The sequence below is a fragment of the Musca domestica genome, unplaced genomic scaffold (assembly GCF_030504385.1).
Source record: "Musca domestica strain aabys unplaced genomic scaffold, Musca_domestica.polishedcontigs.V.1.1 613, whole genome shotgun sequence".
Taxonomy (NCBI): Eukaryota; Metazoa; Arthropoda; class Insecta; order Diptera; family Muscidae; genus Musca; species Musca domestica.
In genome coordinates, this window is record NW_026712368.1 from 47,052 (window position 1) to 72,898 (window position 25,847).

General features: G+C 36.6%; 2 protein-coding genes across 3 annotated transcripts; one reads left to right on the plus strand and one right to left on the minus strand.

Moving 5' to 3' along the window:
- The first annotated feature begins 875 nt into the window (after window positions 1-875).
- LOC101892578 (serine-rich adhesin for platelets) lies at window positions 876-18,984 on the plus strand. Its single transcript, XM_011296548.3, has 6 exons — window positions 876-1,644; window positions 6,819-7,924; window positions 14,817-15,007; window positions 15,064-15,371; window positions 15,426-15,625; window positions 15,965-18,984. Exons 2-6 carry the CDS (start codon window positions 6,842-6,844, stop codon window positions 18,797-18,799), a joined length of 4,617 nt encoding a protein of 1,538 aa, XP_011294850.2. The 5' UTR covers window positions 876-1,644; window positions 6,819-6,841; the 3' UTR covers window positions 18,800-18,984.
- Window positions 18,985-19,117: 133 nt separating this feature from the next.
- On the minus strand, window positions 19,118-25,027 carry LOC101892748 (zinc finger protein Xfin). Of its 2 annotated transcripts, none has more exons than XM_005189130.4 (10): window positions 24,705-25,027; window positions 24,344-24,650; window positions 24,176-24,275; window positions 24,013-24,096; window positions 23,679-23,933; window positions 23,505-23,615; window positions 21,929-23,447; window positions 20,952-21,872; window positions 20,293-20,883; window positions 19,118-20,241 (listed from the first exon to the last, which is right to left on the minus strand). In XM_005189130.4, the coding sequence occupies exons 1-10, from the start codon at window positions 24,825-24,827 to the stop codon at window positions 19,399-19,401; spliced, it is 4,854 nt and encodes a 1,617-aa protein (XP_005189187.2). In that variant the 5' UTR covers window positions 24,828-25,027; the 3' UTR covers window positions 19,118-19,398. The 2 variants fall into 2 exon arrangements, with proteins under 2 accessions (XP_005189187.2, XP_005189186.2); XM_005189129.4 differs by having other exon boundaries at window positions 24,013-24,120.
- Window positions 25,028-25,847: the final 820 nt, after the last annotated feature.

Genomic DNA, 25,847 nt, shown 5'->3' on the forward strand with positions numbered 1-25,847 from the left:
TTTTCAATTTGACTTACAATTTTGAATTATGAATTTTGTAAAGATTTTCGACACCCTACAACACTATGTGAGGTTTCAATAATCGTCCGATCTACACGAAATTTTGAATTGGGGTAGGGTTAGGGTCAGAATTGAAGCATATTGTTATTTGAAGATGTACAAATCGACAAAAAATAACATTTCCTGATTTTGCAGTCGCTCAACAGGTCACAATTGAAAACCAATCAACACGGAGTTTTGCATGAGAAGAGAGTTAAGGACAGGGAAGAAGTCTAGCATTTTGGATAACCATTGGATTATATTTAGCGAAATTGCTTTGAATACCTAACAACGCGACCGAGTGCGTAAATATGGGGCAAAAACCTAAGAGTAACATGTGGGCAGGGCTCCATGATATTATTTAAAAAACGAAATCTTCCATGATGGATTTCGACCAATGCAGAGTTGTTGATCCTCCTTGAGTTGAGTTAAAAATTCCCGTCTCCCTCGAGGTTAAGCTACCTTTCGGGTTGTACTATGCTGGAACTGATATGTAAAAGTAGCAACACTGCCCTCCTTTAAGAGGTGCTGCTATATTGTGTGCGTGAGTAAAATGTCTCAATACTCAAATATTACTCTCTCGTTGACTTGAACAATATTTGCAGCAATTCAAGGCTGTGGTTTGTTGGGTTCAAACTCCGATAAAATAAATGAACAAATATGGCAATGGTATTGTCGAAGGCAACAAAATTGCGCCTCTGCATACTACGTCACACCAACAGAGGCCGGCTGATCAGATAGTGGCAACCACTCACACTCGCAAGAGTAAGACATCATCAGCGGTTGGATGTTTTGTTTGGATATTTGGATAAGTAGACGAAATTCCCCTCACCAACACATGCTCAGCGTGGCGTCACGAGTGTGAGATACTGGTTGGTATCGTTTGATGTCGCCTCAGCTGCGACCGAACAACGTGCTACGCGCCGCTGCTCCATTCGATGCTTATTTTCATTGCTCGATGATATCAACAACAATCAATTTTATTCAGTGCAAATTCGACAAACCTCGCATTCGGACGCGTTTCCATCAAGAATACTCTTTGAGCGCACAGCACATGTGAGATATATACTAAAGTGAAAAATAATCTCTAGCTGGCCGTCGCTTGTCGTACGCTCCACTCCATATTCCACGCACCTTCTCTTATTCATTCGACGCCGTGTGACGCGTAACAGTCCTATTTTTAGAAGTGGACTCGCAAAACAAATCAACGTGCTGCAGTGAACAACCACACAGTGTTTAGCATTTGTGGGAGCAATACAAAACAACAAATGATAATACCTCGCTATTTACAACAACAACCTCGATAATTGGACGGACACCATATTCCTATCATTCCCACAATTTTAAAGGTAATCTCGCCTGGGGATCTGAGAACGCAAAGCCAGCACCGCCATCAAAATGTTCTGGTAAATTGTGTGTGATTGACCAAACAGCAACCTGTGGGAGGACGCATTATAGCAACTGAAGCTCTCGCCTAGACCCCCACTAAAATGCAGTCCTAAGAATTTAAACGCACCTCGTCTAACAGCCGCAGCTACCCCTGCTATTTCTTAGTGTCGCCCAAAGGGAGTCACTTGGAGGCCTGGAGACAATTTCAACTCCATGGTAAAAAAACAAATTCTGAGTATTTTATGTTTTTATACCCTCCACCATACTATGGACGGTATATTAACTTTATCATTCCGTTTGTAACTCCTCGAAATACTCATGTCAGACCCAACAAAGTATATATATTCTTGATCAGCGTAAAATTCTAAAACGCTTTAGAAAAAAACGTCCGTCCGTCTATATCGGTGCCTCTCGATATTCGGTATTTTGATGATTTTAGCGACATTATTAATCGAAATTGTTTCAAATTTGGTATTTGAAGTTCGTAATGGATACTACAGCATATGACAGAAAATTGTCTGTGCAGGTCTACGTCTTCGTATAGAGTTTAGGTACAATTCCGACCGAAATTGTTTGAGATGTCGTATTTGAAGTTCGTAATGACGGAAAATTGTCTATGATGGTCCAGGTCTTCGCACAGCTCCGATATAACGGAACCTCCCGATATAAGATATTTTGATGATTTTAGCTACGTTATTCACCGTTTATTTTAAGTTTCGAATTTGAATATGGTAATGGCTTATGACAAACAATGCCGACGTATAGACCCCAATATAATTTTTAAAATTTTAACAGAATTGTTTAAGGATTTTATTTTTTGAAAATTTCTCAATACTGTGTTTTAACTTGTTAAATGTCGTTCGTTGCATCTCTCGTGAACTCGGACATAAATGGCCTTAAATAAGGAACACATACCTGTTACCTCCCTCAAGAAGGTCTAAATTTTTGAAAACTATGATAATATAGACGGTTGCAAAATATAGACGGTTGCAAAATCTTTCTGGACAATAGACGTGAATTTTTAGTTTAAAGACATTTGTTTCAAGGACATTCTAAAAATCACAAAATTTAAGGAATGTGTTAATTTTTTCACTTTTTGCATTATCTAGAGGGATCTGTTCAATTCATTTCCCGAGATAATTGCAAAAGTTATCAATTTTAGAGTTCGAGAAAGTGTTCCCGCAACGAGGAATGCAGAATCGGGAATCCCATGTTTGGTATAATTATGCCGACATAAAGTCCCATTGCAATGGATCGTAGACCCAGCAAACATAACGTCTTGACGAGTTCATCGTCAAAACCTTGCAATTATACAATATAGATCGCAGTTCAAATCGGATCCCCACGAAATGTTGATCGAATGTGTAGGTCTCGACAAGGAAGGCGCAATTTACCTTGAAGTGCGATTAAAATTCGGCGCACAAAATGCTCTTATCACTCGTCTGGAGCTTCCAAATTGTGTGGCAAAGTTTCTTTTAACCGATCTTAAATGAAGTTTCAGACTATATAAGGAGAAGTGACTTGACTTTCCTGGTGCTGCCATTAAAAGCGAAATGCCAAATATTATTGATCGGACACAAACAGATACAGCTATGTGATTGTTGCCGCCAAGACTTGCCAACTACTAGCCAATCAATGTACCGACAGATTCAATCACTTGTCGATTGCCACATATTGACCAGTAATCTGTTATAACCAGTAGCACATGAAATGCCATCTTTGGCCAAAGTCAGTCAAGGATGCACGAGCTAAGACTGTGTTGTCCAAACACACACACACAAACTCGGCACCTGTGTAGCACAACTAACCGAAGGTTTACGCCGTTCCCCTCCGACTTGTACATACGTATGTCGGGTTCCTTTATATTCACAAACCTCAGCGGTGATCTAGCATTCGAACAAGAAGAGAATTACACACACAACAAATAATGAATTACACTTCTGAATGTCATGCCAGTACAGCATCGATTACATCTCCCTCGCAGCCGAAAATTAAAACAATCAAAAACGTAGCCGACTACTTAGAAAATTCCATGGGAAACTAGAAACTAACAAAACTTGGCCGATCTCCCTCGCCAACAGTATCGAGTGGAGATTGTGTTCCCAGTGTACCCACATGCGACGTTTACTCGTGTTCAAATGTCATTCAGGCATTCATATGTACCTACGTGTGTAATTTCTCCTTATAAGGAACGTAATGTTGATAAATAACAGATTCGGCAACGACATGTCTTGTCGCAAAAGCAATTCAAAATTCAAACCACTGCCAAAAAATGGGTTTAAACTGCTTTGCTATTTTTTTGACGTTTTTGTACCCTCCACATACATAGTATGGAAGGTATGTTAAGTTTATCATTCCGTTTGTAACTCATCGAAATCTTCACTTAAGACCCAACAAAGTATACATAATCTTGATCAGAGTAAAAACCTAAGTCGCTTTAGCCGTGCCCATCCGTCTGTCCAACGTCAAAATTTTAATATAGCCTCCATATAATTATACCCCCCCCCCCCCATATTCGGTATTTTGACGATTTTAGCCACACTTTCTAACGGAATATTTTAAAACTCGGTATATTGAGGTTGTAATGGGTACTACCTCATGTGGCACAATGTTGTCAATATAGTTCTACGTTTTCCTAAAGCCCCCATATAAAGGTACCTCCGATATGCCATATTTTGACAATTTTGGTGACACTTTCTAAGAGAAAAGTTTTAAATTCGGTGTTTAGAGTTCAAAATATGTTCTACCTCCTGTGGTAGAACATTGTCTATATAAGCGTTTAAATATACCCCCATGTAAAGATACCCAAATGTTTGATATTTTGTCAATAATAAGCTCTACCTCCTGCAGAACATTGCCTTTAAAGGTCCACATTTTCCTATGGTGCCCATACAAAGGTACTTCCTTATATTTGGTACTTTACGATTTTTTAACAGATTTACTAAAAATTCAACATTGGGATTCCGCAATGGATTCTTCTTCTTATATAGAAACAAGAAGTGACACACACCGCCGAATATTGGAATATCTGCATTTACAGACCTATTTTTACATAAGTTTCTTTTCAAATTGTGGAGGGTAGAAAAATATAGACCCTGCCGAACTTGATACATTTTTTACTTATTCAATCATCCAGATACAGTCTCCAAATTTGGATTGCATAACGGAATTTGAAATAAAAATAAATTTGCTAAATTATATTGAAATCGGTTCAGTTTGGATATATCTCCCATATGTGATGGAATTTAAAACGAACACACATTTGTATTGAAATCGGTTTAGATTGTTTTTTTTTTTAACCAACAAATATTCGTATTTAATATTTTGAATGTACATAAAATCAAAAGGGACAGCGAAGCGCACCAGCTATTTCCCCTTTAAACTGCTTTGTATTCATACAATAAGCATGTTACCGAATGGAGTATGGGTATCTGGGTATTGGTAGTTCAACTCCATTTCCAATCTCCTTATTACAGTTGTAAAGAAGAGTTAAAAGCTGTCGGAAAATGTTTTCGCACCACGGAAGATTAGTCGCAATGACAGTAGTACATCTTCCATAGTAACGTTATATTTGTATTTCTGTATGCATGTAAATATGATTATGAACATCCAGCCATAGTTACTGCAAAAACCCGCGAACACGGCCCATTAAATTTCGAAAAATAGCGCACCTCTGATGTCGCCAGTGACCCAACACAACCGTATTATTTCCGGTGCTCCGGCGAAGCCATAGCTTCATGAACCCCATATGGAATGTGTGCATACACACATGCACATTTCCCTAGGGTTTTGTTACGACCAGACATTTCAAGCTTCATTTACCACCGAATATTGCGTGGGTGTGATCATCTAACTCGACAATTAAAAAATAATAGTGATCGATGTGGGATGAGTTGACCCACATGCCAACGCATGCCTTCTGCCTACTCTCTTTGAATTGGTTGCAACGTACCACCAAAACCCGTAGGCATTCGGGGACTATGGTGGGAGGAACATTTAAAACACTGGGGTTAAACAGTTGTTTGTAGGTGGGAGTGCATGGTATGGAGCAGAAAACAAGCTACCGACTGTTATTTATTATTATTGATTTCTCCACAACAACAATAGTATTATTTTTTAAGTTGTTCCCACAAATTATATGGCGTCACTAAAACGCAACTTATGTGGGGTACACAGATACGGACTTCTTTTCGTATCCTACACCATATTGTAGGGTATATCGTCGATAAATCGAATTTGATGACCGGTCTTAACTCCTCGAATTATGATTTCAGATCCCGTATCGAAAGACTTGCTTGAGCATTTAAGTGGATTAAGATAGATTTTGACATTTAAATAAAGCCACTTCTTAAACCAATAGTTAACAATTGAAAACCTTAATACGCAGAGGATATAGCATGAGGGAATGAAACAATTACAAATGAGGGTTTCAGCATTTAAGATACGAACGATGAAGTCGATTGGTGGGAAAGGTGCTATAGTCGTTCGGGGCCGACCCTGTGATACCCAACAACACTATACTATGTTGCAAGCCCCTGAGTTTCAAATCCATTTTGCATTGTAATTGCAAAATTACATGCATTGTAATTGCATGACAAAAAATTTAACAAAAAATACTAACTTTTTTGACAGATTTGTAGGGATTATCTTAGGTTTTAGCCTTTTCTGGCAAAATTGATGAAAATTCTCAAAATCCGTCCAGCGGTTATTGACTTATAAGCGGAATAACTAACATCAATTTCTTTTACATATGGATTGTACCTATTTCGCTACATATCCGATATCTTGGCTATCAACCTCACTGTAATGGTCACAAGGGATCTTTTAATGTGTTTCTGACTTTTTCGGTATTAAAAATATTCACGGTTTCATAGAAATCTTCGTAATTTGACCATAAATTCCGCGTCTTTTGGTATGTGATTGTGGTCTGTAGAGTAAGTGCAAATTCAGGAAATGTTTCTGTTTTTGGTCCTTCTCAACCCAATTCAGTAGTTAACGTTACGTTTGTACTTTTTTGTTAGAAAACCTCATAATGTAAGGGACAACAAAAGTGTTAATTATTACAACAACGTACAGCAGAAGATGTTTATCTGATGATGGTAGGCCAATTAAAACAATCATTCTCCTAATACTTTTTTTTTAATTTAAGACGTTAAAATTTGACTAAAATATAGTATCTGAGGAAGAATAAAATAATCAATCATACCTATCTAAAGAATGAACCTTATATCAATAGCAGTTCCGAGTATTCCCGAGAATGCTATGAGTTTGTGGGTAGCCAATCGGATTGACGCAGACGACAATCAATTAATATAATTTATATTGGCTAATAAATCCTTCGGCGGCAATCTGTATTTTAATTCCTATAATTCGTCTTCTCAATTTTACAGGTACATACGTCAATAAGGAAAACATGGACTGCGAAAAGTACTCCTTGCGACAGAGAGAGAAGAGGAGACTGAGGCAGGGAGCAAACACCAAGTCGCCAGGATATAACAGTGATAACTCCAGCGAGTGTCTCCACAACATATTTCTTTGCCAGAAGACATCGGCTGGAGCCAATGCCAAATTAAAGACGAAAGCAGCACCTCTAAGCAAGTACCGACGGAAGACCGCAAATGCCAGGGAACGGACAAGAATGAGGGAAATCAATTCAGCATTTGAAAACCTGAGGCACTGTGTGCCAGCTTGCATCAGCAGCGAGGATGTAGGCCCAAGTAGCGAAAAACTGACAAAAATTACAACACTACGACTGGCTATGAAGTACATCAAGGTACTGTCGGAAGCCCTGCTCGATCCACAGCGACCTGATTATCGCTCGATCTGCGACTCAATATCTTATAGGCCTAGCGACAAGGCACCAAACGACAGTAAACGGCGGCAACGAGAAAAAAGTGAAGACCAAAAGCCAAATGCTGCAAAAACAAGTTCGGTAGTGGGAAAGAGACGCGGGAAGAAAGGAAAACTTATTCAGTATGATGAAAGCGAATCGACGCTTAACCACTCTCGTTTTGAAACATCACCCGCCTCGAATAGCTCATCAGCTTATGCCTCCCTATCACCCTCCTACGAGTCTTCAGCTTCTCCGAGTTCAAATTATTCGCATGGTTTTGAAAGCAACATCATGGACCACAATTGCAATAGCTCCCACTGTCGGAAGTCCACGTCCGATTTAAGTACTTTTATGTTGGAATCAGATGGGGAATCACTGAATCCCTCGGAACGATGGCCTAGCCCACTGCGCTCCAGTCGCAACGTACCTTCAATGCCAAACGATCTTTTTGAATGTTCGCCCAGCGACATGCCCTCTTTAGAGAATCCACTTGAACTCAGCTTACGTTTAATGGAACCGCCCACCGATTCTGTAGCATTCTCACCAATCCGCGTGCCCTGCTCAAATTCGCCCTGCCTAGCTCCTTTAATGAACTTTGAATCCTTCGACCTATTCCACCCGGACGACATCGGCGACCATGGAGCTCTCGACCTGTTTCTAACATAACTATACCCTAAAACGTAAACTAGCTTAACATACACATGTAATTACTTAGGATTAGTTCCACCATTACGCAAGTCGGTTGTTATTTCACTAACGGTTATTGTTTACTTCATTGTCCTTTTATACAAATATTTTATACTATTATATAAGCCAAATAATACTCGAATCTAACCTCACAACAACTAATTATAATTTTTTTACATGAGTTCAATAAAACTAGAAACGGCGTACAGTGTTAAATAAATTAATTAAATTATTTAAAATTTGAAATCCCATAATTTGAACCATGGTGCAATGAAGAGAAGGTATGCTAAGTTGGACAATGTTGCAAGTAAATGGGCCTACATGTATGGATTGTATAATCACAGCTACTATTAAACCAAATTCAGCATGTTGTTTTTTTTATCAAATTAATAAAACAACTCGTTGCATTGATTTTGAATATATAAGCAAAACACGCGAAAATAGAATGAAAGGTCAACATATATTTTCAAAATTATGTTCTATATTTCTCTGAAGATTTATATCGCTACAAAAACATACGCATACGCATTTTTAGTACAACTGAATTTGAATATTTTTTCAACAGTTTTCATATGATTGAAAAGAGCACACATATGGACGAAGTAATTTGGCATGTTAAGTCAGGCAATTTAAAAATTGAAATGGATTGGTTTCAGTGTCCTACCTTGATTTCATTGTACCAAGATTTGAACTTACTTTTTTTAATGATTTATCGAACGTGTGTAATGTAAACAAGTTAAAAAGCAGTAAGTTCGTCGGGGCCGAACTTTGAATAAAACCGTTAAAAATTTTATTAAAATTTTAAAAAGTACCGAATATAGCCGTTATGTTGGGGTTTATACGACGTGGACCTACGTTGTTGTCATAAGCCATTTGCATTTTTTTCGAAATTCGAAACTTGAAATAAGCGGTGAATAATGTAGGTAAATTTATGAAAACACCGTTAATAGGGAGGTACCGTTACATCGGAGCTGAACATATATATATATATATATATATATATATATATATATATATATATATATATATATATATATATATATATATATATATATATATATATATATATATATATATATATATATATATATATATGTTGATGCATCAACACTGTGGAAAGTTTATGTCAAAAATATTTAACACAAATCCGCAAAAACAAATGTATTTTTAAAAATTTTCTTATACGACGCTGTTCAAAAGTTAAGTTGAGGGCAAAAAGAAATACGAATATAGACAACGGAAAGTGGGTTTTGTTTTTTACAAATGTGGCTGTAAGCACGATTTTGAATATTGTTTATAAAGAATTTTACATTATTATTCCCGTATTTTTCGATGTCATGACGTTTCGTTAAACGTTTTGCAATTGAACGACTTCAATATTCTCACTCATACCCATGAAACGACATAGACGACATCCGCTGATTCGATTTTTTTTCGATATTTACGTCGTCTATGTATTTAATAGTATATAAGTACGTGTGCATACAAAATCTCTTCCTAAATAAACCGTGGTAATTGACCATTCTCAACATTATTAATGTATATTTTATAGTCCGCTTTATGGTGATTGGCCAAATATCGAGGTTAACCCAGTTGGAAATTTAGTATGTAAACGTAGTTTTTGAGTTTACAAAATCTTACTGGAAAATTGATTCAGTAAGCATTCGCTGATTAAAAATATCTGCATTCACAATAATGTACATATTCTAAATATTTAAGGATATTTCAAAGCTCATACTAGCATCATACACGCTATGATTATAATTATAATTTAAAGTTTAAAGGACTAAATATGCCGAAGCATTTATATCTTTTAAATTCGGAAGTGTATTGCCCATTTGGTGTACAATTAATTTGAAATCGTATAAAGATATATGTGGCAACTACATCCAATTTCTGAACCGATCTCGATAAAATTTGGCAAAGATATTTCTAAGTTGTACTTGATATATTTCGGAGTGCATATTACGGCTGTGGGTAACAAATATAACAAATCGGGTGAGCAATATATATGGGTGCTATAGCTATATCTGAACGGATCTTCACCAAATTTGACATACTAGCTTCTAGACTCAATTCGGTCATAAGTGTCAAATTCCATCCCATTTGGGCAAATATTAGACGATTGGTGCACAATAACCATGGGTCTATTTCGCTTCCTTCTCCATGTTACAAACAAAGACATAATACCCTTACCACTATGTGGTGTAGGGTATAATAAACGGCTGGGCAATCGTAAAAGAAGAAAACATTTAAAGAATCAATTGTTTTTATAGCAAATAATTAAAAAATATTAAAATCGCCTGCCTTCATTTTTATTTACTACTAGCCAAGGCATGCTGCTGACGAATTTGGTTATCCTTATTGTAGAGAAGAAAAGAAAATGTCTATATACATTCTTCAAGAAATTTTCCAAGTTAATGTCATACGTAGACATGGACATGGCGTCGAGAGTTTAATAGACTGCTACGATATTTCTTCAATGATGCATTTCACAATTTTGATTACTATTCCAACATGAGTCATAGTTCTCATTATTTTACAAATATTTGGCATTGTAAATGATTCTGACAGAGAGCAGGCACAGCGTTATCTAAAACTTGACGTACTCGGTCGACGTTTTTCATCACACAAGTTAAACACACGGTTTTATATGAAAATTACTGAAAAAAGTCGAGTGTACGAAATTTCAACGCTAGCATTTAAAAAATTTCTTTTTTTTGTTGAAAATAGAAGTGATTAATACAAAAAAATGGAATGTTTGTAATTGGAAAATGTAACAATTATTTGAATTTTAAAATGTTATTAGTTAATCGATTTTAAGATATGGGTCTCGCGTATTTTGGTAATATATATATATATATATATATGTTGATGCATCAACACTGTGGAAAGTTTATGTCAAAAATATTTAACACAAATCCGCAAAAACAAATGTATTTTTAAAAATTTTCTTATACGACGCTGTTCAAAAGTTAAGTTGAGGGCAAAAAGAAATACGAATATAGACAACGGAAAGTGGGTTTTGTTTTTTACAAATGTGGCTGTAAGCACGATTTTGAATATTGTTTATAAAGAATTTTACATTATTATTCCCGTATTTTTCGATGTCATGACGTTTCGTTAAACGTTTTGCAATTGAACGACTTCAATATTCTCACTCATACCCATGAAACGACATAGACGACATCCGCTGATTCGATTTTTTTTTCGATATTTACGTCGTCTATGTATTTAATAGTATATAAGTACGTGTGCATACAAAATCTCTTCCTAAATAAACCGTGGTAATTGACCATTCTCAACATTATTAATGTATATTTTATAGTCCGCTTTATGGTGATTGGCCAAATATCGAGGTTAACCCAGTTGGAAATTTAGTATGTAAACGTAGTTTTTGAGTTTACAAAATCTTACTGGAAAATTGATTCAGTAAGCATTCGCTGATTAAAAATATCTGCATTCACAATAATGTACATATTCTAAATATTTAAGGATATTTCAAAGCTCATACTAGCATCATACACGCTATGATTATAATTATAATTTAAAGTTTAAAGGACTAAATATGCCGAAGCATTTATATCTTTTAAATTCGGAAGTGTATTGCCCATTTGGTGTGCAATTAATTTGAAATCGTATAAAGATATATGTGGCAACTACATCCAATTTCTGAACCGATCTCGATAAAATTTGGCAAAGATATTTCTAAGTTGTACTTGATATATTTCGGAGTGCATATTACGGCTGTGGGTAACAAATATAACAAATCGGGTGAGCAATATAGCTATATCTGAACGGATCTTCACCAAATTTGACATACTAGCTTCTAGACTCAATTCGGTCATAAGTGTCAAATTCCATCCCATTTGGGCAAATATTAGACGATTGGTGCACAATAACCATGGGTCTATTTCGCTTCCTTCTCCATGTTACAAACAAAGACATAATACCCTTACCACTATGTGGTGTAGGGTATAATAAACGGCTGGGCAATCGTAAAAGAAGAAAACATTTAAAGAATCAATTGTTTTTATAGCAAATAATTAAAAAATATTAAAATCGACTGCCTTCATTTTTATTTACTACTAGCCAAGGCATGCTGCTGACGAATTTGGTTATCCTTATTGTAGAGAAGAAAAGAAAATGTCTATATACATTCTTCAAGAAATTTTCCAAGTTAATGTCATACGTAGACATGGACATGGCGTCGAGAGTTTAATAGACTGCTACGATATTTCTTCAATGATGCATTTCACAATTTTGATTACTATTCCAACATGAGTCATAGTTCTCATTATTTTACAAATATTTGGCATTGTAAATGATTCTGACAGAGAGCAGGCACAGCGTTATCTAAAACTTGACGTACTCGGTCGACGTTTTTCATCACACAAGTTAAACACACGGTTTTATATGAAAATTACTGAAAAAAGTCGAGTGTACGAAATTTCAACGCTAGCATTTAAAAAAATTCTTTTTTTTTTTGTTGAAAATAGAAGTGATTAATACAAAAAAATGGAATGTTTGTAATTGGAAAATGTAACAATTATTTGAATTTTAAAATGTTATTAGTTAATCGATTTTAAGATATGGGTCTCGCGTATTTTGGTAATAATGACGTACCAAACATTATACCATAATGGGGACGTTAAATATTTTTGGTCTGTTCCAGCACTGCAAGAATGTAAATGATTTTACTACGATAACCGATTTTCCCTTTATGATATGAAATAGTAGCATCATGAGTAGTATAGAATAGTAGATTCTTGCAGGTTCCAGAAGAAAGCAAAAAAAAAATAATGTGAAATAATTACAAATCCAGTTGCAACCATGGTCCAAGAGAAAGTCGTTCAACTTCAAAGAAACTGGGAATTATGCAACTCAGTAGTGGAGCCTTAATATGTCAAATGTACTTTTAAACATGCAACAATTGGTTTTGTTTATTTCACATTTATTCCGCAAAATTAATATATTGCGGGAAAGTTTTGTTTTTTTTTTTTCGAAAAATTTAATCCAAGATGGAAGATCAATATTCTTTATACCAAGTTGGACATGTTTTTGTCTGTTATCGTAAAGAATACATTTTTATGTTGCATCTAAATTTGAAATAATTTCAAATTATTTACTTTTTATTTGAAACAACACACTCATTTACAAACTTTGTATATGTTTTGTCAGAATAAGGCCACCAAAAGAAAAAATGGTTTTTAGGAGGTAGCTTTGCTCTAATTTCTGTAATTGTGACCATGGCTTAATTAAGAAACTAGGAAAAATTCAATTCTTATAGCGTCAAATAGACTTTGAAATAAGCATTTTTTTAACAAAAATTTTATTGGAAATCACAAAACATGAATTGAATGTTGGGGTTGTTCCACAAAGCTGAATCTATTTATTCATGGTACAATGAAGAGAAGGTAGGTCAACTTTGAAAAAATTGCAAGTATAGAGGTCTACCTGTTTGGCTTGTAATGTCAGAAATAGTACCAAAACAATAACAAAATCAAACAACTTTTTGCATTTATTTTGAATAAATAATTGAAAACCGCGAAAACTTAATGAAAGGTCAACACTTCTTTTCAAAACCAGGTTCTATATATCTCTAAAGGATTATTTCGCTACAAAAACTCTAGATTTTGTCGATGCATACGATGAAATAAACATTTTGAAAACACCCGAATTTGAATATTTTCTGAACAATTTTTTTGTTATTGACAAGAAAACACATACAAAAACAAATAAAGATGACATATTAAGCCAAGAAAATAAAAAAATTGAAATCATATGGTATCATAGCCCTACCTTGATATCATTGTACCATGTATTTATTTCTTTCTGCCCTCAACTTACCTTTTGAACAGCGTCGTATTAGAAAATATTTATATATATTTTTGACATAAACTTTCCACAGTGTTGATGCATCAACCTATATTCTTCCACGATGAAAAGTTGTTAACATTTCTTTAGTTATTGTAATAAAAACAAACCAATGAACTCTTTTAGTAAAATAAAGTTTTTTTAAAGTTAAAAAATAGGGCTACTGGATAAAAAGACAAAACCAAAACTCCTTTGTCTATTTATTTGTTATGTTATATGGCTGTGACATATATAAATGACGGGTATGGGTAAAAATATTGAATCACTCAATTCTAAAATGTTTAAAATATCAGCAACTTAGGGAGATTTAACAGTGACAAGTAAAAATTACGCGATTACATCGACAAATATGGGGATAATCAAGTGAAGTTCTTGAAAAGCGATGAAGTCGAGTAGGTTGACCTTCGTAATCAGAATGTTTAGTATGCAACGCGTGCTGAGTGCCACCTATGTAGAAACAACACTAACTTTCCGTTGTCTATATATTTATTTGTCTATGGTTGTGATTCATATTGATTTCTAGGGTTCATGGCGCCATAACAAGGTGTTACTACAAATTTCAAAAACCAAATGTAAGGTCAAAATTTGTTTACGCTTTTTATGTACCTTCACGTTTATACTTGGCCCATGGTAGAAGAATATAGGTAGATGCATCAACGCTTGCGAACATTGATATGCCAACATTTTAAAATTGTTTTGTCAAAAATAAGTACATTTTTATATATTTTCTTATACGATGCAAATCGGAGGCTGTATCAATATGCATTTCTCAAAAATGTTTGCAAGTTTAAATAATTTTTCATTCAACATTTTCAATTCCAAAATCGGTTTGACAGTTTATTATCCCAGCAGCTGTGTCGAAGCAACTACCTGTATTCTTCTACCATATACTTGGCCCATGCTAGAGTTCATTCCGAGAACTGTGCTATCAATTCATCGTGATTAAAGCGGCATATGGTTTACCGCGATTCGTCCGAAACATCGAATTTGACGGCGTCGTTTAACGCTGACTGCTAGCTCAGGCTTTTATATTGCAGTGTGTCACACCGTGTTGGAAATTTATAATTATTCTCCGATTTCAAATCGTTTGCTGGTTCCAAATGTTGAGGGAATGGCTGACGAAGGACGCTATAGTCTGCCATCAGCAGAGTCGACAAAATTAAATAATAATACAGGAAATAGGTTGTGACCAAAGAAACACTTAATAAAATAGAAGAATAGTAAACTTTTTGTTGTAGTTTCAGATGGGGCTCATCGCACTTTTCCAACAGCAGACAACGTTGCAATTCCAGCATTAACTTAGTTAATTTAGATAGCACTGTTGTTAGCAAAATCGAGCCGAGGATTTTTGCCGACGTCCAAAGCAAAGGATTGGCTTCAAGGATAGTCAAGTACCACGAAAATGAGAGCCGCCTTAACCGGAGTATGTCGACTAATAGCCTGTACACAAAGCCGGGACAATTTCCAATTGTAACTCTCCGCAAGACTGAATTGCCTTTTCGAGCTACCAAACAATGCGTGTCTATGACGCGAATAGTACCACCTGGTAATTTATGTCATGAATTATTTGCTCTAGATTTTAATTTAGTCACATATACAGACACTTCAGTCTTTAGCGGCAGTACATTATCAGGACTTTTGCGGTCGAATTCTGTAGTGGGGCTACACAAAAGCGATGAAGACATATCAAGTGAAAACAGGCCAATTATACATCCTCCACCAACAGAAAATGATATGGCGCCAACACGCAGTGTTCTAGACGTGCTGAAAGAGATTTCCCGAAAAAGAATAAATAGCGACGTAAGTATTTAATCTTGGTGGTCTCTTGAACAATCTGTAAAACCACCAAAATCAAGGGACATTTTTGTGGTGCTTTTTCTTTTTAAAACGTTTAAATACCTATGTTTTCAAGTAAACCTATAACAGATATGGAACTGATTTCAGCATTATTTTATCTTGAGAGATTGAGATTGATGGTAAAACATACCGTGTTATTTAAAATCATTGAATTTGTAATATAAGAACCTAAAATAATAATGAATTTCGTGTTGAACATAAATATTTAGTCAATATCTAACATTAAAAATATTACTTTCGGAAACTTCTGCACTTTACTGTTTAATGTTTTTGTATTTTAAGGATTCAAGCGGCTCGGAAATGACTAAAAAGAATCGTGTGGGTACTGATTTATTAGATTCTGGTACCAACGTTGTAAATATCGCAACGCCCGCTGCTAACTTTAAAAGACAGCGAGATTCAAACTTACAGGACAAAGTAAATGTTAATACCTCTTTTAAATACGTGGACTCTAACAAATCACCAGAACAAATAAAAAAACGTATATGCAGTTACAACAATGACATAACCAGTTCGTTAAGTTCAAGCTCAAAACGAAAATCCAAAGAGATCAAGAGACCTTCCTATCAACTTAATCAGACAATGCCAGCATATTTAGAATCCTACGAAACACCGAAACTTAAAATACCTAAACGAAACGACCATTCAATACAGGATAATTGTGCAAATAGACAGAGCGAAAAGAACATTTCTAGCATTTCAATAGCCCAGGCGACATGCGGAACTGTGCCGCAACGAAGCCAATCGGAAGGTATTACTCCAACGGAGACATATCAGGCGGTACAAAAGCCTCGTCTTACTCTGTTCAATAAAAATTACGACACCAATATTGAAAAATCACAGGACAGCTTAGAAAACGATGACAACTTAGACGAAGGCAGCGAGTGTACGGGTATTCATTTTGTCAAGCCGAAAAAACTAACCTCTAACTCTGGCCTCAAAAATCCTATATTGGAGCGAACACAAAAGTCGAAGTTAGCACTAATGTTGTCTGGTCTCAGAGGAGAATTGTATGACATAAACGACGAGGTTGACACTTCTCAAAAGGAACAGGCTTCTAGGAGCAGTGACTCTATACAAACATCAATTCCCAAACAAAATAATACCAGCGCAAAAATCGACACCCCGGAATCCTCAAAGAGCATAAACACGCAAGCAACACATAAAAACCCATCACCTTTGGTTGGACTAAAATTAACACCACAAAGCATAATATTGACACAGAACGCGAAATCAAGTAAAGAATCCAGTGTCCCAACTATTGGCATTCTTCCTGGTAATAATAAAATGGTAACATCTAATACTACTGCCACGTTAAACAATTCCACGGCCACAGGAGCTATAAAAGCTGCAAAGGGTGTTTCGAATACAACTCATCAAGATCCATTTAAAACTAGCTTAGTTGGCCCTGAAACTAAGACGGCTGCAACAACCCTTCTTGAGTCATCCAATACGTCGAAACTTGCAGAAAATACCTGTAAAAACCCCTCTGAATTTATAAAACCTTCTTCCGACACGAGTTCTTCGGAGCCTTTTTCCTTCGGACTGCCTTCTGGCTCTAAGACTGTACCTTCGACGTCTTCTTCTTCGATGACAAATGAAAAATTCTCTTTCAACCCCCCCTTGGCTTCGACCAGTGTAGTTCAATCGCCAGTTAGTGGAGGATTTAGTTTCGGCACAGCCTTAAATTCAAATATTACTCCTCCTTCCACAACCGGCAACCAGAATCCTCCCGCCCTACAAGCCACACCCAGTACAACACCCAATATCTTCACATTGCCGAATACAGAAGCCAAATCTTCATTATTTGGAGCAACAAAAGCTACTGATACTACACAAGATGTTTTTACCTCTGGGAGCAAAATAGATGAAAAATCACAAAAGACTGACTCACCTAAATCTGTGGGAGGGTTTTCCTTTGGAATTGATACGTCAAAAACATCTTCAAGTGGGACGTATACATTTGGCAACACTAGTAGTTCGTCTGCGGCTACAAATAAACTTGTCAGTTCTGTAACAACAACTGTAGCGCCAAATAACCATAATACGTTTCCTTCGACTTCTCTTTCTGAACAGAAATTAACAACAGTTTTTGGAAACTCTTCATCGTCAACTTCCAACTCGGCTGGATTTGCATTTGGTTCTAGTACAACAGCTGTCGAATTACCTAAAATTTCATCGGCATTTGCCTTTGGTTCCAATAATCCACCACCTTCCATAAATCAAAAATCCGCTGCACCCCCAAATATCGGTGGATTCTCATTTTCAGCCCCGAATAATAATTCTACGGCAAATAAGCCCAGCTTTGATGCCACGCCGCCTTCAAACACTAATACGTTGTTAGGAGGCACCAATAACAATCAATCTGCTGTTAATATATTTGGAAACGGCGGAGGTGCTACTTCTTTTAACTTTGCGGCATCTCCAGGTCTAAGCCCTCAAACATCAGCTGGTGGCGCAACTAATACAACATTTAATTTTGGAACATCGTCGTCGAATAATACTCAAACGGGAGGAACATCAACTGGTAACTCATCTAGTTCCACGTTTAACTTTGGAGCGGTCAATACAAAAAATTCACAAAGCAACATCACTTCGGCCACTAGTAAGAGTTTAACGACCACTTTCGCATTTGGAGCTGCGTCATCTAATCCGCAGTCATCAGGAAAAAGTGCAAATAATGCAACAAGTCCCGCATTCAACTTTGGAAGTTCTTCATCGTTTTCAACATCTAACAATTCAATGGTGAAATCCGGTATGACAACAAACAACACCTCGCAGCCTGCATTTAATTTCGGTGCGTCTGTATCGGGCAGTGCCCAATCAAAGGGAACGTCAGCCATAGCATTGAACAATGGCACTAAATCAGCATTTAATTTTAGCGCTTCCTCGTCCACGAATAATGCTCATTCAATAAGTTCACCAAGTATGTCTAATAATATAACAGCAAACAGTGGATCCGTAAACGCTTTTAGATTTAATAATCCTTCCGCGAGCAGCCCTCAACCGACCGGCTCGACAACAATTACCAACAATATTTTTGCCATACCACAGAATTCATCTTCGGTATCAACAGACCGACCAATTCGACGCGCAACTAGACGCCTGCAAAAGTGAGCCGGGATATGATTCGAAAACATCGGCACTCTCAGCGTCGGAAAGATGCTGAGCTTCGATTTACTCCAGCTCTTTCGTTTCTTAAACTAAAAATGCAAGTGTATCTTTGAACCAATTTGAATAAGCTGTGAACGGTCCTGATTTTTTCTATTAATATACTAACTCAGTTCTGAATAAAGTGTAAATTGTGTTTTCTTTTCGGAAAGTATCGCGGCATATTGAACTTAGGGGAAGCTTCAATTTTAATTTCTCGCATTTTGGATACACATATTTGTTTAAATTCCTTTGTATGCATGTGTATGTATAAAATTAAAAATGTTTTGTTTTGTCAAGTAAGATTTTATTTGACATTTTACACCATTTTCTTCCCGTAAAATGTCGTTTTGCTTAATCAGTAAGAACTACTCTCTAGTTCATGCAGTGATATCGGCAAATTTCGGCACATTGTAGATGCTATTTATGCTGCAATGCTTCTTTGTGATTTAAGATCAAGACTGTGGTTAGTAATTTGTGAACTAAAAAGGTAAAAGGCGGTGTGGCGTCGGTAATATTGAGTGTACATCTATATATCTATCCAGGGTCTCATGTCATGTGGCTTCTCAGAAGTTCATCTCGAAATTTGATAAATTTTGTCCACGTTCATTTTCCGAATCAGCGGTTTCATAGTGGCCTTTGGAATTTTTGTGCTGCTTTAGAGATGTTGCACAAATAAAACCTTCTCCACATATGTTACACAAATAAGGTCTTTCCCCGGTGTGTCGACGATGATGTAGAGTTAGATCATTTGACTGAGTAAAACTTTTTGCACAATACGTGCAAGAATATGGCCGCTCGCCTGTATGAATGCGCATATGCACATTTAATTTATATTGTCTTGAAAACGATTTTTCACAATGAGAGCATTTGTAAGGTTTTTCTCCAGTATGAGTGCGTCGATGAGACTGCAGGTCGGAGGATCGCGGAAATGCCATTTCGCAAAGATCGCATTTGAAAGGTTTCTCACCCGTATGTCGTCTCATGTGAACGGTAAGATTTGAGTTGTTTGAAAATGATACACCGCAAAAAGCACATAAAAAGTTTTTAGTTTTATTATTTGGCGAAGACTTTCCACGCTCTCGGATTTTCAGGGATTCATCTTGGCTAAAAGTCTCATTGTTATGAAATTTTCTAAAATGTGCCTTGTAACGATCTCTACGGTTGTAACGACGATGACACTGCATGCACTCAAATATATTTGTTTCACCTTTATGGGTTTCTATCTGACTATGGTTTCCGATTGTCGCAGTTGTTGGATCATCGACTTGCTCGTCACTTTTTTTATGAAACAAGTCCAGATGAAGTTCCAAATTTTCTTGCCACATAAACTTGAATTTGCAAATGCTACAATGATATTGTTTGTCTACATTGTAACACTGAGTCGATGTGTGATATTCTAGAAGTTTCTGAAATGAGAGCCGATTAAAATATGAACCTATTGATCATTTGATTTGTACCTGGCACGATGTTCTAAAAATGCATTTTTCACATTTCAAAGGCAAATGTTCGTAGAAGTGCATTGATCGTTGGTGCTGAGTCATTTGGTATTTGCGCCCAAAAGACAAGTTACACAGTGAACACATGTATCGTTGGTCAATATCTTTGGCTTCAGCGTGGGTATTTTCTTCTGCTTCCGTCTCGGAATCCAAATCTAAGTGCAATTCGAATCCCTTTTGGTTTGTTATCGAATAAGAAGTAGCCGATGGTTGGACTGTGCATACACTAAGCGAATAATGATCACTAAGATTAGCCATTGTTCGGAAATCCGAAGAGCAAATTTTGCACTTAATAAACTTCTTCCCGTTAGGACAGAGCAATGGGGCAATGCTTTCGACGCTATTGACACTATCTTGGGTTAAACAATGCTGTTGTGTCAAGTGCTCATTAAGGTGTTCAAAAGTATAGAAGGTTTTGGGACATAAGAAGCAGTGTCGCAGCTCTGACTCCGCTGGGTGAGTTAAAGACATATGTTGCGTTAGTTCTTTTTGGGTGCAGAACTTGGTTTGGCACAGTGGACAAATTTTCATTAAAGTGCGGCTTGTATCTACCTAAAAAATTTAGAAAGATTGTGTTAAATAGTTTGCACAAATTTGAAAACACATGTATACAAAAATACCTCTTTTGCTGCCTCGTTCGGATGCTCCATCGCAATGTGTGTCTTAAGGTTGTCCCTCCACATGAAACGAAGAGGACAACGTCGACAAGTGTGTCGTTTTTTTGTGTTTTTGCATTGAGTTTTGTAGTGTAGTTCTAACATAAGTGATGACAAGAAACGAGCGTTGCAATAAATACAAATATGTCGACCATCTTCCCACTTATGTTCATTCTGATGATGTTCATAAACCTTGTACTTCCGATCAAAAGTTAACTGCGGGCAAATGTCGCACGTGTAGACACGGTTTGATTTTAATAAGCTAATTGCATTCTTATCATTACTTTTACCATCGGTTCTATCATCCTCCGAGTCACCACTCTCGGTTTCCGAACTGTCCAGACTAACTTCATAGCCGTATTCGTTTGTGATTGAGTAGAACCGTTCCAAATTCCGTTCAGCTGCAATATCAGCGGAAATTTTTCTGAACAAGTCCACCTCGCACATTGACCCTTCTTCGGGATAGATTTTTTTTGATATATGATCTATGCTCTCGTTTTCCTTGCGTTTTTCGAAGTTAATCTCGTATTGGTGAGACCGCAAATGTGAACGTAAATCGCGAATGTGCGCGTGTTCTGAAAAACATATCATGCAACGTATACGCTTGCATCCGTGAGGTTTAGCTAAGTGTGGAAGAATGTACTCAATAGCCTTATTGCAGTTTGTTATCAATGGCATGCTACTAGCGTCGTGAGTACGTATATGAGCGAGAAGGTTATCCTTTCTCTGGAACCTTCGTTTGCAGTGTGGACAGCCAAACTTTTTTCCTTCAGTGTGCGTTTTTCGATGTCGAACCAAGTCTTTCGGCCAAATGAACACTTTCTCGCAATATTCACATTTCAAAGTGCTAGCACGTTTTGGGCGAGGTTGTTTCTGATGTTTGTGCTAAAAAGTAAGAAATGTATGAGTTTGTCATTGAGCTTGATCAATATGGCACTCACCTTTATTTCCTTGTGCTTAACCAAATTATTCGGCCATATGAAACGAGCATTGCAGTATTCACATTGCTGCGCAACTCGTCGAAATTCATTCCAGCATTCCCTAAATTTATGTTGCTGAAGCAAGTCATCACTTACGAATTCCTTTGTACAATCCTTGCACGCATACGGTAAGGGAATTCCTAAATGATGTTCGTTTTGGTGATTCAACAAAGCCTTCCTCTTTCCAAACATCGTGAGGCATAGTTCACATTTGTATATTAAAGATGTTGACTCAGGGTCGCTGTCGGAATCCATAATGTCCATTTCCATTCCATCCTTGTCTAAAGCCCTATAGAATCGGCTTATTTGAGATTTCTCGAATGCATTTTGTATTTCCTGTTGTATCAATGCACGGTCGTGAGTTTTTGACCGTTCAAATCTCTTAAAATAAATGCCATTGTGAAAATCGATGCCAGTTACACCGTCCGCGTGCTGTGTTATATGATCTCGGAGATTTTTCAATTTTTCGAATGTTTGTGGGCAGAGGCCACATCGAATAATAGCTTTGTTTGAGCTATCTTCTAATTCATGTCTCTCTAAATGTTTCAAAAATTTAGTTTTGACTTCGAATGGTCGGTTGCAAATATCACATTTAAAAATCTCCCTGTCTTCGCTGTTGATCTCGGGTTTTGATGCACAGTTATGGTTTCTCATGTTTTCTGGCCATACGAATTTGGCAGGACATTTGGTACACAGTAGAATTTTACTCCTGTTACGGCAATGAATACGGGAGTGGCGATCAAACATTTTCGACGATATAAAATCTAATTTACATAGCCCACATTTCAGAGGCATCTCTTCATTTTCATGATCCTGTTTTAAGTGGTTGAACGCCTCATGTTGAAATCGACACTCAAGACCACATATTTCACACTTATATTTAGGCATTGTCATTTCCGCGTTTAAATCCTCTGGTTCAGTGTCGCTTATAGACATTTCATACGAGAATTCATTTAAAACTGCGTAGTATTGAAACCACCGACCTTCCTCAATGTCCTTACATATCAATTCTTTAACGCTGCCCAAATTGAATTCATTCGGGAACAAATGCGTAATAACCTCACTGTCCATTCGAAGATGTATCATAGAATCGATTTTGTTGTGAGTTTCCATGTGATTTTTTAATTCTTTAGTAGAACTAAAACGCATACTGCAGAGTTTGCACTCCACCATTAGCCATTCCGTTGGTCTACTGTATAACCGGTCTCCAAACATCCACTCCTTGCGCTTGCTCTTAGGATACGTGGATTTATCGCAATGCATGCGCTTAATGTGATGCCTCACCTTATCTTTACGGCTGAAATGCTGGCCGCAATACTCACATGGAAAGGTTATTTCTCTTAAATGTATAGATGCTATGTGTCGGCCACAGTCTTTTCGCAAGGAGAAAGTTTTTTCACAAATAATACATGCGAATCGGTCGTTCACTTGCCGTATTTTGTCGAAGTAATCCGGAGCTTGTCGACCAACTCTTCGTTTCCTGTTTTAATTGAAAAATTATTATTAGAATGCACCACCTTTTTAAAGGGCAACAAACCTTTGTGGCCTTTTATTAGAATCTTTATCCCGTTGATGGTAATCCTCTTCCTCAGTGGACGATTTCTCCGAGTTATTGACAATATGTGACACCTCCTCTGCTTCCAATATCCTTTTAATATAAAGATTTAATCCAGCTTATCAATATTTACCCTGTAGCCTACAAATTCTGTACCTGGGTTTGTCGGGATGCATGCGTTTTCCATGCAGTCGTATCTTGTCCTCTCGGTTAAATACTTCAGGGCAGTATTCACACAGAAATATACTTTCCTTTAGATGTTTTGAAGCAATATGTCGAGCGCAGATTTTGCGCTGGGGAAATGTTTGGTCACACATGTAACATCCATATCGATCTCCAATATGTTTGATGCTTTTATAGCAGTCTAAAAGTGGACTTTTCGTCTTTGTTGTTCTTTTTGAAGAGGGTTTCCTACCAAGGTATACGAAATTTTTATAGATATGAATATATTTAGCAAACGACCTAGCATTTGAAAAACAATAACTCCCACCTGTATCCCTCTTCTGATTTTATTCTTTTTGTGGGTTCGTAGTCATCGTCAGACGAATCGTTTTCCCCATAACCATGGACATTACTTTCGTCGCCAATACCCAGGGGGCTGGAGATTAGTAGTAGTTCTTGTAAATTTATATATAATATATGTTTGTCCATACCTGTCTCTTCCAGATTCATATATTTCATCATCACTTTCATGCTGCATTTCCTTAAGAGTGCATCTGTTGGAGCTTTTTATGAACTCCGATGATACCTTGTCTGTTTAAAAAATTTAAGCGCTTTGATTGTTTGTTTGTTTTTATTTGTGAAAATATCCCACTGCTTACCATTTTTCTCCAACTGAGCGGAAACATCTTTATCCAACAGCAAAATACCATACTGGTCCCCCACCACCTCTAATTTAATGTCGTCCAAATAGTGGTCAACCGGCATATCAATCGCAGACTCTTCCAAACAGTCCGAAAGTTTGTTCCCCACATCGTTTTCTAAAAGGGGATCTTCCTGGCCATCTGCGAGAAATTTCATATATCTCTCATTTACATGATGAACCCGAGTTATAAATTTGTGCGCCTCTTTAAGACTTTTCGTGCAGTCAGCACAAATCATTTTCGGTAGCGGACCGTCTATTGGTATCTGGAAAGAGTAGTGTCAAATAATTTCGTCCGTGTTAGTTCCATCTTATCTCACCTCCAACTTTACGACTTCTGTTAATAGTTCTAGCAGCGTCTTCGAATCTGTCTCATCTTCATCGACCAGATTGTAAAGCTCTTTTTCTCCGGGATCGAAACATGTCCGGCAAATTCCGTTCATTATTGTTAAAACACTAAAATTTAACTTCGTATTTCCCCAATTTTTTTTATTTTCTAATGCCTTTGTCTATTTGGGATAGAGAAAGGAGTAAATAGCCCTCAATAGCTTGAACATTAATCCTCAAAACGAATTTTGTAGACTTTGTCTATGCATTCCCACAAATTGAGTATACACTGACTTTTCAAACTACAAAGGACAATACCATTCACTATAACCCCGCTGGATAGACGAATTATCGCCGTTCTCTTTTATAATACAAATGGCAACGTTGTCTTAAAATAACAACCAAGAGAGTAAAGTCATTTCGAATAAGCATATCCATCTCTGCATTATCTGTAACAGCGTTTCCTAAAATTCGACGTACTCGGTCGACGTTTTTCACCACACAAGTAAAACACATGTATTTAAATGATTGTTACCCAAATACGTCGGGCGCACAAAATTTCAAAGATGAAAATAGGATTAATAAAAACAAAGTGTGTGAATGTTTGGAATTGGAAAAATGTAGCAAGTGGATGAATGTTAAAAATTATCAATGTGTTATGGCGGTGGCATGGTACAATGAAATAAAGGTAACCTCATTTCAAATTAGCTTTCCCAACTCTGCATTTTCTGTAACTTACCTTGTCAAATTCCAATGCATAAAAACCAGTTCCCATCTTTAATTTTGTGTGTATATAATGGATTTATGAATTTAGATTTTGACAAAGATGTTGTCAAATGTATACATTTGAAAAATTGTAAACATATGATTGCATGACTTTACCTTCTTAGTTCTACCATGGTCGACGGATTTTAAGATATGGACTTGACATTTTACAATAGTTGAAAATTTGTGTACGTTACGTTGAATTTTATGTAAGGCTGTAACTTACCTTGTCAAATTTCACGGAATAAAAAAAGATTCCCAACTCTGATTTCTGGATATACATGAGATGGATATGAGATGTTGTCAAATGAACAATTTTGAAAAAAATGCATGCATATGATTGCATGACATTACCTTCTTAATTATACCAT

What these genes read in the sequence shown, in the direction of transcription:
- LOC101892748 (XM_005189129.4), bottom strand. Translation starts at nt 24,827, where the DNA reads ATGAACGGAATTTGCCGGACATGTTTCGATCCCGGAGAAAAAGAGCTT. An exon ending in ATGCATCCCGACAAACCCAG is followed by an intron (nt 23,616 to 23,678) that starts GTACAGAATTTG and finishes TTATATTAAAAG; the next exon opens with GATATTGGAAGCAGAGGAGG. An exon ending in TCTAATAAAAGGCCACAAAG is followed by an intron (nt 23,448 to 23,504) that starts GTTTGTTGCCCT and finishes CAATTAAAACAG; the next exon opens with GAAACGAAGAGTTGGTCGAC.
- LOC101892578 (XM_011296548.3), top strand. Translation starts at nt 6,842, where the DNA reads ATGGACTGCGAAAAGTACTCCTTGCGACAGAGAGAGAAGAGGAGACTG. An exon ending in CTCTCGACCTGTTTCTAACA is followed by an intron (nt 7,925 to 14,816) that starts TAACTATACCCT and finishes CATCGAATTTGA; the next exon opens with CGGCGTCGTTTAACGCTGAC. An exon ending in AATAATAATACAGGAAATAG is followed by an intron (nt 15,008 to 15,063) that starts GTTGTGACCAAA and finishes TTTTTGTTGTAG; the next exon opens with TTTCAGATGGGGCTCATCGC.